The sequence below is a fragment of the Zalophus californianus genome, chromosome 1 (genome assembly GCF_009762305.2).
Source record: "Zalophus californianus isolate mZalCal1 chromosome 1, mZalCal1.pri.v2, whole genome shotgun sequence".
Taxonomy (NCBI): Eukaryota; Metazoa; Chordata; class Mammalia; order Carnivora; family Otariidae; genus Zalophus; species Zalophus californianus.
In genome coordinates, this window is record NC_045595.1 from 108,726,745 (window position 1) to 108,744,077 (window position 17,333).

The 17,333-nt window shown below is 36.8% G+C and overlaps 1 protein-coding gene across 1 annotated transcript in view; it reads right to left on the bottom strand.

The window, feature by feature from the left end:
• The window catches only part of GPR149 (G protein-coupled receptor 149), a 70,638-nt gene extending 60,320 nt beyond the window's left edge, over nucleotides 1-10,318 (bottom strand). The window contains exons 1-4 of the mRNA XM_027585846.2: nucleotides 9,378-10,318; nucleotides 9,201-9,341; nucleotides 8,067-8,259; nucleotides 2,647-3,104 (exon numbers count right to left, since the gene is read on the bottom strand). Of these exons, the coding sequence (XP_027441647.2) occupies nucleotides 2,647-3,104; nucleotides 8,067-8,259; nucleotides 9,201-9,341; nucleotides 9,378-10,214 (1,629 nt within the window). The 5' untranslated portion in view covers nucleotides 10,215-10,318. The remainder of the gene's footprint in view (nucleotides 1-2,646; nucleotides 3,105-8,066; nucleotides 8,260-9,200; nucleotides 9,342-9,377) is intronic.
• Between the last annotated feature and the right edge of the window lie 7,015 nt (nucleotides 10,319-17,333).

The window sequence follows — 17,333 nt, forward strand, 5'->3', positions numbered from 1 at the left end:
TCTTACAACCACTTGCAATTGATAAATTTTATTGGATCGCACATTTAAACCTACTGAAGCCATTCTATGACCAGCTTTTTTACACCTTAACCTTGATCTGATGCTTTCACTTCTTCCAGGATTTCCAACAAAATACACTGAGAATTTGTTTACTAACATAAACTCTAATAAAAAATTAAGCAACGTATATTGTCAAAATAAGCCTCACTATATTTATTTTAAATCAAACCTGCTTTTTTTTAACCCGAAGAACAAAGAATACACACTATAAATTGTAGAGCAATTAATATGAACTGATAGATAGAGCCTAAATATTTGACATAGAAAATCAGAAGAGATAGTATTTTTATAAACTTACTGTAGTGTCCACTGAAGTTTAGTGTATCATTTTAAGATACATAAGTTAACATTGCTTTCAGAGCAAAAAAGGTACCTGGGAGAAAAGGATGAAATGAAAGTGCTTTCTAAGTCACCATCTACTCCCATGAAATATCTGCTGGTGAAGAATAGGTTACAGAGGAAAACCTGTCTTTGGCCATGGAAGAGTTTTCATAAGCTTTTCAACCCTAAATGTATTTGGGTTACGTGTTAACCTTCAAGTTTGGAGGCAATTTTGTTAAAGGCAAGTCATATCAATAACATCAGCCTATAATTTAAGGATTTCTTACTGCTGTTTGAACATTTATAATAGTATTTCATTTAATTTCAGTTAGTCTCTGAAAATAGAAATTTTATCTTTCCTGAATGTTCTCTATTTTTTCACTAATCATTTTTTCACAAGCACCATTTTAGATCAATTTCCCGAACTACTTGTTCTTCACAGATATTAAAATATTAATACTTAAGCAAATCCTTGTAGTTGAAAGGTATAGATTGGTATTTGATTTAGATTGATCAAAATTTTGTGCCTTCTATATATCATTTTCTTTTTTGATTTATAAAATCTACATATAGATTATGCTCATAATACAGTATAAAGTGTCTGATCCTTTCATAAGTTTCTAGGGTAGTTAATTGATTACACTCTCCAAACTATAATCAAACTTTTAAATGAGGGCTATAAGTTGTGATATTTTAGATGATAATTTCCAATGTTTTGACAAAATACATTAAAAAAATGTCGAGTGGGGAAAAAGGCAAGTCCCAGAAGATTAGGTACAGTATGACACCATCTTTAGAAAGTTCAAAATAAGCAAAGCTAAATAATATATTGTGTTAGAAATGCACTCACTTGTGATAAAGCAATTAAACAAAAAGCATGAGCAATATTCAGGATAGCTGTAATCCCTAAGGGGTAAGCATGGGGATGGGACAGAGAAATAGCACACCAAGGTATTTGCAGGTTATCGGGATGCATACATACACACACACACACACACACACACACACACACACACACATACCCACACCATTTTGTCATGAATATTACCTAACAATTTTTAAGTGCAAGAAAACCAGGAGGTTTAGATTATTCAGGAATAAATTGATGATGGAACTGTAGGGATTTTCCTCTTAGCTGGGGTACCATTATGGGTGAGGCTCAATCCCAGGACCCTCAGATCATGACCTGAGCCAAAGGCAGACACTTAACCAACTGAGCCACCCAGGTGCCCCTATCCAACTTACTTTTTAAATGGTGATATTAGACTAAGACTAGTAGCTTTAATTATCACTGAGAATAAAAGAAGTCACAAAGTATTCTGCCCATATTCATATTTGGTGATATGTGGTCATGTTTTGATCAATGAATGTATTATTCCTTGCACATATTTCTGGAATTATGTTTTTGTATTGACAAGTGGACTTTGATTTCCATTGAATCTTGCAGAAAAAGGCTCCTCCCCCTAGTACTCAGTAGTGTGGGAAGCAAGGGCAATTTTAATTGCCAGATATGAGAGTTTGGAGTAAAGAACAATCTCACATCAATATTACACTACAGTTTCAACAAAATAAGAAGTATTCCTCATCATTCTAGGCAGGCTGGAACCTAGGAGAAAATGGGACAAAATTAAGGTGCAAATTCTTTCAGTTTTATAAAACATAAAGCCATTCTTCTATCCTTAAAGGGATAGGACATTTAGCAGAGCTTACAAAGGCTCACTTGGGTATATTCTGGAATAGCTCTTTTTTTTCCCTGCTAAGTACTGGAGGGACTAGTTCTAGCAAGACTAATAGGCAAGCTGTCTAGTATAGTTGCAGCAGGACTACCCTCCCCACCACTAGCTGTATAAATATTTGCCTTTATAAAGAAAACTTCCCTTGGGCACGTGTGGAATAATACTTTTTGGGTGGGAGAGGGAAAAATAAAACTTACAAGTTAACTAATTTGAAACAATTTCTGAGAGTCTAGTCTGAATTTAGACAGATTACTTGACATTAAATTAGAAAGCTCCAGCCTTTTCAAAGAACCTGTTTAACTCTGCCAATCCCAAAACATACAGATTTTGAATGAAAATGTGTAATTTAAAAAATGTTAAAGTCCCTCAAAGAACACCTTGAAATAAAATTTAATATTATGGAAATAAATCAAAGCAATGAAATTAACCTTGGATTTGATTGAATGAAATAAACAGCTGATCATTTTTTTCATGCCTATCATATTTGGTCTCACTTTTAATTTCACAGAAAGAACAACCTTTACTGTACCTGACGAGGGGTTCTTTCAGATTTACTTCTACACCATTCCCAGTCTGAAAGATCTGGTTTCTGACTCTCCTCATGAGAAAGTCTTCTTTCTGGCCCTTCCAAAAAGGTGGTTTCTTCATAGTTAATAACATCTCCTGTTTTTTCAGAAAGCAGTGGATCAGCGCACTTTTCACTGTGGCACTCCTGCTTAGTCTCTGTAATATCAGTATTTGTGTATTTGTTGATCCCTTTTAGTATGGAACTGTCCCGAGAGGATGCGGTGCTGATTTCCACTTTTATGGCATTGAAGATATTACAAGTGTCTCTCTGAGAGTCCTTTGTAGTTTTGCATTCAGAATTCATGAGATTGTGATAGGATGTAGAATTTTCATCATCATCATAGTAATCTTCACGTGCTATTTTATAAATCCCATAACTCCGTTGGAACGATAGACTGAATTCAAAGCCTCTCCTCTTGGCTAAGTAAAAACAAAGTTCCATGGTTAGGAAGGTAGATTTAAACAACAATTAGATATATATGGTGAATAAAAATAGGAAAGTGCAGTCAAACTGATAACTAAGAATTTAAAAACTATCTTCATTTCCTGTCAATTATGCAAAGCAATTATACCTTATCAATTCAAGGTGTTTTATCACTCTGGGCCTAACTTTTCTCACTTGTACAATGAGGGGCTTAAAATACATACAATTCCAAGAACTCTGCAGTCTTTTAAGCAGTTTAATGAACAAAAATTTAACCATAAATTCAAAAATTCTCACATATATTCATTTTAGTTTTAGCTTTTTCAGTCTACAAGTTATCTGTACATTTCTTTATTTGGGGATAAAAGATATTGTTTATAAATTTTATTTTGCTAGAAGTTATTAAGACAGTCTTAATATTATATAAGTTATTCAGCTGACAGCTGACAATATCACCAACAGTTATGACTGTGTTAAATATTTGAAGTATGCCACTCCTGACATTTATGTTTATAAATGCATACATTAAAAATTAGGAAATGTTGCAATAGTTTTTAAACTTCTTAAAATAACATTTTCATTTCTGATACAAATAAATTTGGAATTAATTGTAAAAAATAGTGAATAGATTTATATTTCTCTGATCTAAAGCACTTTACAGCATGTCTCTAAATCTGATTAATTACAAGATGAAAATAGCAGGAATGCATAAAACTTTATGGTTTAAGCCAAGCAAACTGTAATGCTACTGTAATGCTAATATAGTACTACTAGTTGGTAGATATGGTACAAAGTCTTAGAAGAATAACAAGTGAGAATGTGAAACAAAATGATATAATTTTTATGTGTGAATGTCATTAAATACTAGATTATTTTATATATTAAGAATGAAGTTACATCAAGGTGATAGACAAAATGCAATTTAATGTTTTGGTTTTCATCTTTCAAAACACGGCTCATTTCAACGTATTTTTCTTCTTGGATAGCTCTATGTATTATACCAGACATTTAGCTATCCTTGGTGGAAAAATCTATGAAAAATTATAAAATTTCTATGGGAATAACAGATAAAATTTGATTCATTTTACAATATATCCTAGTGCCATTCACATGCTGATTCTATTACTGAAATTTTCCCAGAACTGAAGATTTACAAAGCAATTCTGCTGACTGAAAATAGAACTTATAGGTATCATTAATTATTTGAGCCAAAATAGTCATTGTTCGAACCAGAACACAAACAAGAATTTCTGTCCAAAGAAATTGGAAAAGTAGAAACATGTTAATATTCTGTATACTTTTATGTATAGTTCTATTTACTTTTTCTGGTAATATAGTCCAGTAAAATTAAGTTGGGATTTTTAACTTCCTTCAGTGGTGTGGAAGCTGAAGGAACTAAAAAAATGGCAAATTGTCAATTCAAGGACAGTAAAGCAAACAAAAACTCATAAATCCCAATTTTATCATATAACACAATAAAATTGATGTCTGTGACAATGTATTTTATTAGCTGTGTATTATGATTATGAAATATGTAAAGCAAAAGTGAGTAATGTTTTCGAAGGAGTGTGTAGACTATCAATGGAGAATCTGCTTCCATGTCATGAAGTGCAAGAGGTAGTCTGAGGTAGGCTCTGAGAAGGAAGTGCAATTGTGTTGGACACCATGGAGAAGCAGAGAACTCCAGGGCTAAGTTATACACATAGGTCATGTCATTTAACATAGCAACAACCCTACATAATAAAAGGTGTATTGATTCTATTTTACAGTTGAGAAAACAGACTGGTAGAGGAAACCTACTTAAGATTACTTAACTGGTAAAGAGATTTGAACTTAAAAGCCAACTGATTCCAGAATTCGAGTTGCTAACCTGTATGTGAAATTGGTTTACTGATAATTAGACCCATGAGAGAACTAAAAGTACATTCTGACTGAGGGAACTAATGGAGATAATAGGTTATAACAATATAACAATTGACAATGTTTGACTAATAACTTACCAGAAACTTAAAGACTGTCAGAACACAGTCAGGATCTTTTGAAGTCTACACTATACTTGCAAAAAATAAATAAATAAATGTAATGTATTTGTTCTGAAAAGCTAAACCCTGGATGAAACATGAATTAGCTTTAGTCTTTTGCTTTTAACCATATCTCACTAATTGCAATTTTAAACATAAGTAATTATATCAGCTTATAAAAATAAATAATTCTTCAGAGTAATACGTCACTTAGCAGATACTTTGATTTTATTTAAAATAAAAACAGTATCTGATTTTATTGAAAATATTTTAACTGTTTATTTAATTAAAAAAGAAAACATCATCTCATGCAAACAAAATGAGTGTGAAAACCATATCCTTCCCATATGTCTTCCACCTGAGACCTCTGTGTTAAAATCATTTATTTTAAATACTTTTGTTTTGAGACACTAGTAATACAGGTTAATGTTGGAAACAGGAGAGAATTATTAATCTGCAATTTATTGCCCATTACTGACATGCATTTTTTGATTGCATGTCTCTTCATTTCCATTCACTAAGGCTGAGATGTAGAATTATATTTACATCTGCAAAATGAACCTATGGCAGATATGAGTTAGGAAGCTTCCTTGTTTCTGGAGTTCCCTTGTAAAGAATGTAAAAGGGGGAATCTTAGTTTGTTAAAGAGAAAAAGCCTAAATGTAAAACTGAAGCCATATTCCCAAAGAATCAAGGCACCTGATCAGGCACTTGCCTACCTGAGGATGAACATTTTTGGGATTTTGAAATTCTGTTCTGGTGTCATCCTAGCAATAGGAAAATATAGGATGTGTTCTCTCTCAGACAGTGAAAATACATCATTCTTGTTCTCAGAATTTCCCTATGGCAGAACCTGGGATCATAAAAGAGAATGGAGCCATTTGGACTACAAACATTTTAAACTAATGTGCTCACAATGTTTGATTTTTGAAGCCATGCCTCTTTTTATAAACCTATGTTTTTCAGGGAATTTCTTCCCTGAAATTTTAAATACAAATAAGAGCGATGGTAATTTTAGAGGAAAAATATTATTTTGAACTCGAAAGGCATGATTTTAACTTCAAACGTGAGATATTAATGTAATTATTGATTCTGTCAGCCTGCCATAGGCTCTTCCATCTTGTGCAGTACAAGATAGAATACTTCCTAGACCATTTGCAGTGATAGGTCTGTTGCATTGCTTTGTTTTCAGCTCTAATAATAGGTATCCTTTACCTCTTAAAAATGACTGCCCTATGTCACTTCACTGAAACTTTTCATTTTCTCTGACATTGGACTTTCATTGTCTCTCTCACAATCTTAAATACTATAAGACAATTCTGGCTTACTAATTCGGTGGCAAAATGTTAACATTTGATAGAATGTTAGAACTTCCAGGCTTGTAAATGATTTTTATATATGTTCTATGTGGCCCGAAGGATTTATTATTAATTTTCTGTGTCACTTGTTGTTCTAGATATTAAATCTCCAGAAGCACATAATTGTTATATAAGTTCCATGGTTATTTTATTTTAAAGAAATAGATGAATTTTAACAATAAAACTTTATGGCATCCTTAAAACTAAAGAAATCTCCTGGTCATTTGAAAAATACCTAGACATATTAAATTTTAAATGTCATCAATACATGGAAAATGACCAGTTCATGATTAATTGATGTTTATAAAATAATCCTGTTGTAGAATTGATTGCAGAATATACTTTCATATTCTCCAGTTTCTATACTTTTGAAATAGTCTGAGATGAACTATTTTGTTTACCTTTTTTTCTCTATTAAAGAATAATATACTTGCTTCTGAGCAAAGAACAATTAATGAAACAGTTAATTCAGCATACACTAATACATTTTTTAGACATTAAATGGTAGAACATCCTATCTTTTGTCTGGAATGACAAACTAATATCCTTTTTCTTCCTGGCAGAGTCAAAATACAAAGGTCATTCCTCAACTTTTCCTGTCTCAGTATGGGAACAATCACATTCTAGAGAGTTTTATAACTGACCCCACTCCCATTCTAGGTATACTCTTTAGAATATAGTTTTTTGTTGTTATTGTTGTCTGTTTAATGTAACTAGGATGGCTATATTCATACATGAACATAGATGGACAAATACTCCACCTTTTCCCTTCTGAAACTGAGAGTTTTTTGTGTTTTCTGAAAGTACAGGCATGCACTTAAAACTTGTTTTCCTCTTGTCCTTTTTTTTAAGATTTTATTTTTAAGTAATCTCTACACCCCATGTGGAGCTGAAATTCAAGACCCTGAGATCAAGAGTCACATGCTCTACCAACTGAGCCAGCCAGGCCCCCCTTAAAATTTGCTTTTGAACTGTTTTCAGGCACTCTACTTTGAAAACTTTCCAAAACCCTGGAAGTATACAAGAAGGAAAATAATAAAAATTCTGTTCCATTAAGTTATAATGGGCTTGCAAACAATGAATCATGGAACACTACATCAACAATGAATGATGTAATGTATGGTGATTAACGTAACATAATAAAAAAAATAATGGGCTATTATATAATGTGTTTTAACTTTTCAAAGAGTTAATCTCTTTTCAGATGTAGGCTTCTTATATAGACTTGGGAAGGGAATTGATGTTCTACTCTGGGCTAAGAACTAAGGTGGATATCTAAGCATCTAAGGGCCTTTTTGACTTCATGCTGTGTTGAATAAATTCTGTCTATCCCTTTCTTCCCTAAAATAATTATTCAGTGTGCAAGCACTTCACAGAGTTGTTTTAAACCTGTCTCCTTTAAAACTTACCCCAACACTGTGCTAAGAATTGTTTCACATTATAATTTTTTCCCTTTATTTACCATTTATATTTGTCCTTGGATTCGTCATTCCCTACTCAGACGACTTCTCAACAGACCACTTTTCTGTGTTTGACTGTATGCTTATTGCTCCCAATCTCCACACTGTCAAGGACTTACGTTTTTCCCCATCAGATGCCACTGTATATGCGTTCTGCTTACAGTTGATGATGCAGCCACAGGGCAAGTGGGTCCAGCGTTTGGACAAGACAAACACTGGGGTTACAGTGGTGGCCAGCAGGGTTAGTAGAAAGCTGAGTGTCTCGAAGGGAGGGCTCTGAAACCCCACCACGTACTGAACCATCATGTGGATCTGCAAAGGCAAAGAGCTTCAGACCTATCCCAGGATACAATTGTCCACTTTGCGAAGGCTTTCCCCCAAGCATGCTGCCCCACCCCACTTTCTCCAGGCTCCCTTCATGCCTGAGAGCCAGAAGCCCTGTTTTGGTGGTGCACCACTGAGATCCCTTGGGATGAGCCCTGATGATTTAGACCACAGGGTGGTTTCCACTTCTGGGTGCCTGGTCTGTGCCCCCTACCACTTCAGGTCTCTTTTGGAAGCACAATTTACAATGCTGGGGATGCTACCAGGAAAACAGGCAGGCAAACTGGAAACCTGCACCTGGTACTCCAGATGGCCTTTGTCACATCCCTGGACCCCCCCCCCCCCCGCCCCCAGCCTGCTTGTCACAGCAGGGCGCCACCTTCCCAAGTCAAAACTGGCCTCCCTCTTGAAGGCTTGAACAAAAAGCCTATTTGGCCCCCTATCTTCTCTTTCGACTTCTGATCGTGCCTCTCCAATCTCTCTCCCTGCTGAGGATAGGCGGAGACCTTACTCGGCAGAAATGGAGTGGAGAGAAAGGGATGACAGAGGATTGAGGGGTGGGGGTGGTTAGGAAACCCTTTTACTACCTCCCTTCTTTTCTGAATATTCCCAGATATTGCTACAAGAGACGAGAACACCCTTGGCCGCCATAGATCTAGGAAAACCGTCTTCCGCGCCCCAAAGCGCTCCCTGCCCCCCTCCCCAATTTTGAAACGAGAAGCACTTAGTAGCAAAGGCTTCGCAGCCAGCCAGCTCTACCCGTGAGCTGCCTTCCTCCCAAGTGCGTCTCTAAAACCGAGCGAGCCACAGTTGGAAACGGACTTAACTGCGCGTCTCTTGGGGACTCTCCCAACCAGGGACGCTAGTCCCAACACGCATTCACACTGTCTGGTACACACACCCGCGCGCTTGAGCAACTGCACTTTTACCATCATGGGCAGCCAAAGGATGACTTTTGTCAGCGCTAGGATCAAAGAGAAGCGCTTCTGCGCTACGCTCACGGTGAAGCTCCTGGTGCCATAGAGAGTCCCCCGGTTCTCCCGCCTCCAGGCTCCAACCACAGCGGCAGCCTCGTGTTCCGGCCTCTGCTCGGGCCGTGCCCTCACTGGTGGACCCGGTCCAAATACAGTGTCGGAGCTCAGAGAGCATCCCCCAGAACACGGAGGCGCAGGGCCGGGAGCATCATCTGGGGACAAGGAAAGCACTCTCCCACTGCTTGGAGGGGTCCCAGGAGTGGAAGCTCCGCGGGAAATTTCCTGGTAGTTGGCGTGGAGTCTCGGCGGCTCCACCGAACACAATAACTGGTGAGTGAGAGGAACCGAGAGGCCAGCGAGGAGTCCGAAAGCCGAAGTGTACACAACGAAGAGGAGCAGCACGTAGGAGCTGGAGCAGTCCGCCAGACAACCCCAAGGCGTGCGCACGAAGGTGCCCCAGCCGCACAGCGGGAGCGCGGAGAGCAGCAGACTGGCTGCCCACACGGTCAGCACCACGCCGAGCACCTGGCCGGATCTTCTGGAGGCTGCCTGGCTCCCCACAGCCCTGCGCATCGAGTAAAAGTTGTAGGAGACTAGGAGAGTCGCCTTCAAGTTGCTTGAGAGGCCCTGGCATAAATACAGTAAGGCAGAGGTGGTACACAGAGACTGGAAGTAATCAGGGTCCTCGTTTGGCCACTGCAAAAACATGAAGATGGTCACCGACAGGACACTCATGAGATCATCCCCAGACCAGGAAGCCACAAGCATGGACACAATGGTTCTGTTCTGCATTTTCAGCAGGGAGACTAGTGAATAAATGCTGCCCACCAGGGCTGTAAGAGTCATTAAACATGTCAGGCAAAAAAGATAGATATTTGAAGTTCTTGGCGGATTTAAAAGGTTCGTCGAATTATTTTCTTTCCACACGCTAGAGTCATTTGTTGATAAGTTACTGGAAAATCCAGACATTGTCTTTGGTTAATATTTAATTTCCCTTTCAGTGAGTTTGTAAATATTCTCAAAATAAAGCATGATTGTTAGTTGCAAATCAGATTTCATTCTCTCCCACCAAGTTTCCCTCTAGATGTTCCCCCGTCAGTCCTGCAGAAAATGATCAGGCATGTCTCCTTTAGATCTGACTCAACCCATATTTAAAAATTGGGTTCCATTTAAAGCATCAATAAGAAACTTTTCAACATTCCAGTTAAAAACGAACCAAAAACTTCCTCCTGAAACCATTAAGTTTCTGGCGTAAAAGCAAAAAGCTCCTCAGGTAGATTGAAAAACAATGATGTCTGGCTCCTTTTATGTCCTTCTTGTAGCTTGAGATAATCAAACTCTATTCACTTTTTAAGAGCAGTAAAGCGATGCATTTGGTTCCAGAGCTGGATTCAAAGGCAGAAAGATTATCAGGTAGGTTTCAGCTTTGCGGGTTCAGAGAGAGACACACACAAGCAAAAAGGAGAGAGAGACAGAGAGAGAGAGAGAGAGAGAGAGAGAGAGAGAGAGAGAGAGAGACTGAGCACAGCTCCCCGTCGAACCGCTGTGTTCTTCAATCAGCCTGTGATCCTCGGAGCTGCAGGAAGGAGGAGTCAACTCCAAGCAGGAGAGAAGCAGGAACAAAAAGGGAGGGGAGTTCAGTGTATGAGCAAAATGATGTACATCTTCTCAGCCTGCCTCATGCAAAGCAAGAAACAATGTCCTTGCTAAGCCTTCCTTTGTGGCTTTAACATATAAACTAGCCCAGATACTTGCTCAGACTTGATGTGAATGACAATACCATCTTTGAGAGGTCTAAGCTATTCCATTAAGAGATTGCTTTTATTCTTATCTAGACCTCTCTGATTCACAATGCTTTAGAGGAAGAGTAGTCTCAGTGCCAGTTTTAAAAGAATAGGATGTACCAGGTTTATTTTTTAAATATATAGTGTACTTAATAAGAATGTCATAATGGTCTTCATTACACTAAACAAAATTTTGCAGAATCTTTTAGTAGAGCCATACTAGCTTTAGGCATGTAACTATTTCCTATCAATGTCGTCCAGTAAGCAAGCTGCCACTTGAATAAATAATGTTTCCTAGTTGTTAAAGTCAGATGACATTATGTAGGGTCTATAGGGAGCTTACCCCACAAAAACATTTTTAACCAGAGTATTTGGGGTGTTGCATACAATAACTGAATCTCTGAACTCATTAAAAAATTGTCAGTTTTGCAAGATGAGCTACTTAGCAAAGAAGTAACAGACAACAGTTGTTCTGTTACCAGAGTCAGATATTTGAGCCGGACAACAGAAGCAAGGCCAGACCCCAAAATCAAAGGCACAGGCAAGGCATTATTGGGGCCTTGAGCAGAGGGGTGACACACCAGCAACAGAGAATAGTTAACTCTAGCCTCCCCAAAGTAGGAGAGGCCCAGCTTAGAGAAAGTTACCTCTCAAGTTCCCACCCAGAACCAATATACTAATGAGGGAAAGGAAAAAATAAAAAATAAAAATAAGGGCCTCTTCCCTGATTGGTTGGAGGAGACTCATCCTGATTGGTTATATTGGCAGTCTACTCAAACAGCCCCTCCGTGCTTTTAGGAGCCTGGGTCCTCTGTTTCAAATCCAGCTTGTATATGGAGCGCATCCCAGTTTTGCTCTGTAAAAGAAACAGTGTAACAATAACCAACAGAAAGCGCCCCAAGTGCATAATGTTTTTCACTTGGGGCTTGTTCCCATGGTCCCTAACTGTCTCCATTCTGGCCAGGCATTTCCCAGGATGCTTTAGGGTAGCATTCATCCTCAACTCAGCCTCATGAGCTGAGGGTGCCTTTCCCCATACTGTGCTGGGGTCTGAAGGAAAGCAGGGAAGGGAAAGGAGAAAATCGATACGGTAATGATCTAAGTGAATGGAAGTGGTAATAGAACTCTGATCATTCCTTTCATTTTAGAGGTAACTAAAGCTACATTTTAAACCTGAATCTGCTCATGTGGAAAGTGATTGTATTAGTCATTGCCAGCCAGACCCATCAGTAAACACAGTAGGCACTTTGCTTATCTTGACATGTTGTTTTATTTCCCCTTTGCTCAGCAAATGGAAACCAAACCCACCTGTTCCAGCTAGCTCAGCACTCCAGTTCTCCCTACTGATAGTAATAGACCTTGCAGTGCAGTGTAGGTTAGAAGAGTCTGGGGATAAATTCATGTTAAAATAATGTTGCTTCAGAAAGCACAAAATGATAAACGGGACTTTCTTTTTAAAATCATTTTCAAAGTTCTGTGGTATGCTCTTCTGTGTCTTTTCTGAGACCTATTCTTTCCTCCTATAAGCAAAAAAAAAAATTCTTTTCAGTATGTTATTTAATCCTGGATTTTCAGTGGAATTGGACAATAAAGATGACACTGTTAAAATACAATTAGTAGAAATTGATAATAGCTGTTGCAATACCATTTGAGGCCTGGAGACATTTCCTCTATTATTACCATCAGTTTGGGGTTTTCCATTTAGTATAAATTTGGAAAAGAAACACCTAACCACTTTGTTGCCCTGGTCTCTAGGATATGACAGAAGAGGCAAGAATGTTAGCACACTTCCAAAGGTTGGTGGTAGAATTGCAGTCAGTAGGGAGCTAGGAAGGATTTCTGAGTGTGAACTTCAGACCCTGCTATTGCTGGCTCTGAAATCTCAGGCAGAAATTATTATACTTTTTCTTCTGTTTCTGTGTATGTTTCCACATCTGTAAGATAAGGGGGCTTGATGGGAGTATTTTTAGACCCTTTCAAGTTCTAAAATTAGATACAGTTTTAAAATCAGGTTAACTTTATCTTAATTTTCTTTTCTGCCTACTTCACAATAATCAATATTGTCATAAAATAAAAGAGGGAAGCCTGTAAGACCTGATGCCTGGATTTACCATGCTTTCTCTGCCCCTGCTATGATGGGATGGAGGCCCTTACAAATGTGAAGATGGTATAAGATTCCAGCAGCCTTGAATTTGGGCCAACTGAAGGATCATGGCTGCCCTGGAGATCTGAGTGAACCAATTTAAGCTTTGTATGAGTGAGAAGTAAAAGTTATTGTGTAAGTCAGCTGATTTGGGGGGGCTAAGTTTTACTGGGTAGTAACCTAGCTCATCCTAATATGTTTAGGTATACTATTGCCCCCCACACAGTAAGTGGTGGAACCAGATTTAAAAATCATAATCTGGCTCTGCATTCTAAATCACAACAGACATACATTTTCTAATTATCCCTTTCAGCACCTCGTGCTTGGGAACACTTCCAATGGATGTTGATTATCATAGAGTTGTTTTTTTTTTATTTTTTTAAATTAACATATAATATATTATTTGTATCTGGGGTACAGGTCTGTGATTCATCAGTCTTACACAATTCACAGAGCTCACCATAGCACATACCATCCCCAATGTCCATCACCCAGCCACCCCATCCCTCCCACCCCCCTCCACTCCAGCAACCCTCAGTTTGTTTCCTGAGATTAAGAGTCTCTTATGGTTTGCCTCCCTCTCTAGTTACATCTTGTTTCATTTTCCCCTCCCTTCCTCTATGATCCTCTATCTTGTTTTTCAAATTCCTCCTATCAGTGAGATCATATGATAATTGTCTTTCTCTGACTGACTTATTTTGCCTAGCATAATACCCTCTAGTTCCATCCACGTAGTTGCAAATGGCAAGATTTCATTTTTGATGGCTGCATAATATTCCATTGTGTATATCTATATATATATACATATATATATATATATATATATATATATATATATATATACGACAGAATGTTTGAAATGTTTCATTTTTCAAAATGTTAATTTATAAACAACCTTTTGCCAGGGCATTATATTTTATAATACATATATATTATATATGCATATGTTAGGCATCTACACATATAATACATATATATTATATATATGACTTTTTTGAAAGTTGTAAGCCCTCCCCTTAGCCATAATCTCATTTTCTTTACAATATTCTCGTGAGCTTAAAAAAATTAGGAAGTCACTCAGTACTTTCAAATAACCAGTATAACTTTTAGTAGACCGGGAAGAAAGAGTTCTAAGAGGCTCCTTCGTGCCTTAAAAAAATTTACTCAGTTCCTGTGAGTGAACCTCCTTCCTCTGTCTCACAATAAAGCCTTATGTCTTTATATTACTTAATAATGTAATTAAATGTAAATTAAATTATGTCTTTAAATTACTAAATAATGTAAATTTATATTGATTTAAATAGAAATTATGATTATACCAGAACAGTTGAAGTGAAGACTTATTTATTATAGTCCCATTACTGCTTTGATTACTTTGAAACATATACCGAAATATAGCATTACAGCCTGTAAAACAACAGAGAATTACATGGCAATAATTTCATTAGGCTTTTAGTTTATGAAGTCCTTGATGTAATTATACCTTTGCAAAGCACTGAAGGCAATTCATTTCTCTAAATGTCCACATTATTTGTATCTGAAAATCCTGAAAGAGTAGAAAACAGCATAACAAATTCTAGTTGAATATGGCAGAGTAACATCCTTCACTACATGGGGCTTTAGGAATAAAAAAGTAACCACAGGACCAAATAGAAACATTTAGTTAATTAAATTAAAAAAGTATCATAAAGTTAATCATGAAGGTATAATATATTTTTGTTTCTAGAAATATAGTGTTATGTAGGCAAAACATTTTAGAAGACTGGCCCAGCTTTAAACTCTTACTAACTTATCATCAAAACTCAAATGAAAGATCTCATAAAGTACCCAATATATATGCATACACATATATAATATATAAATAAAATCTAAATTTTATAAATATAATAAACATATAAATTTATAATATATATTATTGTGTGTATATGTATATATAATTCTATAAAAACATGCATATTCTGCTTTAGCTGATGGTTTTCCAGAAAAGTGACTAGCAATTTGGCATCATAGGAGAGCCCAAATGCTATGATTTATTTTCTTCTTTTTCAATCTCTTGTCAGAAACCTACGATATTTAATATTATCTAAGAATTATAAGTAAGGGCATAGTTTAATGTGGCTCTAAGTCAGAGACTAACTTCATGAATGTAATCTTTAGAAACCTGCTCAATACACTGTCAACCCAAAAATGCCCCTTGATATTTGTGGGGATTGTTTCAAAGGTCTCTCAAATGGAAAATTGCATGATTTTTTAAAACCTATTCCCTGGATGAGACAAAATTTGGTAGTATGTATGTATGTTAATGTATGTTAGTATATGAATGATGAAAGTTACTATATGTAATATGCTAATGTAGGTTAGCTACAGAAAGAAATAAGGTTTGTTATTAAGGGTCGCTGCTTGCTCAGTGTTTACTCATTTTAGTCAAGGACCTTGATTATGATAGTTATGTAAGGTCCACTAGCCATATAATAAAGATAATATTTGGAGGAGAGTTTTTATGTAAAACTGTGTGGAGCTGTTGAATGGATTGAGAATAACAACCCATTCTGTAGAATAAAAATATAAATCCTGGGGCACCTGGGTGGCTCAGTCAGTTAAGCGTTGAACTCTTGGTTTTGGCTCAGGTCATGATCTCATGGATCATAAGGAGTAGGGATATTTGGGCTCCCTGCCCCAGCCTTGCCTTGGGCTCTGTACTCAGCAAGGAGTCTGCTTGAAATTCTTTCCCTCTGCCCTCCCCCCAATCATTCATGCACACTCTCTCTCTAAAATAAATAGATAAATCTTTAAAAATATATACAAATAATATTTGGCTACCCTTAACATAATGGTAACTATAAACGTTCATTCATTCGTTTAACATCTATTTGATATCTAAAGGTCAGATAGTGTGCGTTATGTTTTCTGCCCTTGTGAAACTTATGATCCAGTCATTTTTCATACTATCTTTTTCCTTAAATTCCCTTCTGATTAACCTTTCATTCCAAGAGATTCAATACAATAAATATTTAATGCTTATGATTAGAATGTCTTCCTGCACAACAAATTGAACAAGCCTTAAATTGATAATGCAGTGGGTAATGCAGGGGGACCCCTGTACCTTATTTTCCCAAGGTCCATTTGAGCTACAAGGTTTCAAAGAAATTATTTCAACATTTAGTATTTCAAGGATGGAATAATATCCTGGGCTAAGTACTATCACTCTAAGTGATATACAAAGGAATCTGATATTAATTTTTAGTTTCTTGTCACTAGGGAGCTGATGAAAACTCATAAGTAGCTATGAGATTAGTTCTTCGTTCTGGTCTGGTTCAGATTTCTTTTCATCTTGAATTAGTCAATGTTATGCAGATCCTCAATTATTATGTGACAACCCCTTTCTCTCCCCACCATTATTCCTGTTCCACACCAGTGTGTGCTGGGACATTGCTTCCTTAAGTAAAGATTTTTTTAGTATTTTCAGATGAACTTTTCAGTTTCTACATCTATAAATGCTCAAGGTTTAAGTCCCTAAACTTCATTGATCATGTTCTCAGAGACGGTTGCTCTTTCCAGTCCTTTGTGAAATGAATGCCACTTGTTTCCCTAGGATTGGCTCCTCTGTGCCCCAGTGCTGTGGCTTTACTTTCTCACCTGGGCACTCCGCCCTATAGGAGTGTCATTGTCTTGCCTTGAGATGGTATCTATGGCATGGAAATGGGAAATATGTTTTATCTCATATCTTCGGGCAAGAAGAGTACTTTCCTTATTGAGGTCCTAGGTTACTTCATTAAGTAAAGTGAATGACTTTGAAAGATTTCTTGGTTTATTTTAGTGGTTGGCAAACTATGGTCTGTCTTTATAAGTAAAGTTTTAAGGGAATGTAACAACACCCATTCATTTAAGTTTTTTTTATGGTTACTCTTAAGCTACAACAACAGAATTGAACCCTGAGTAATTGTGACAGAGACTCTGCAAACCACAAAAGCCAAAATAAGGATTATTTGGCCCTTTACAGAAAAAAAAAGTTAATCCTTGGTTTATCTGAAAGAGGAGCATTTTAATGCAAAGTAATCTCAAATTGGTGAAATGTTTGGGTCATTTGTGAGAGCACATCCATATCTTATGTATTCTAAGATATATAATAATATATATTACATTATATAATGAATTATACAT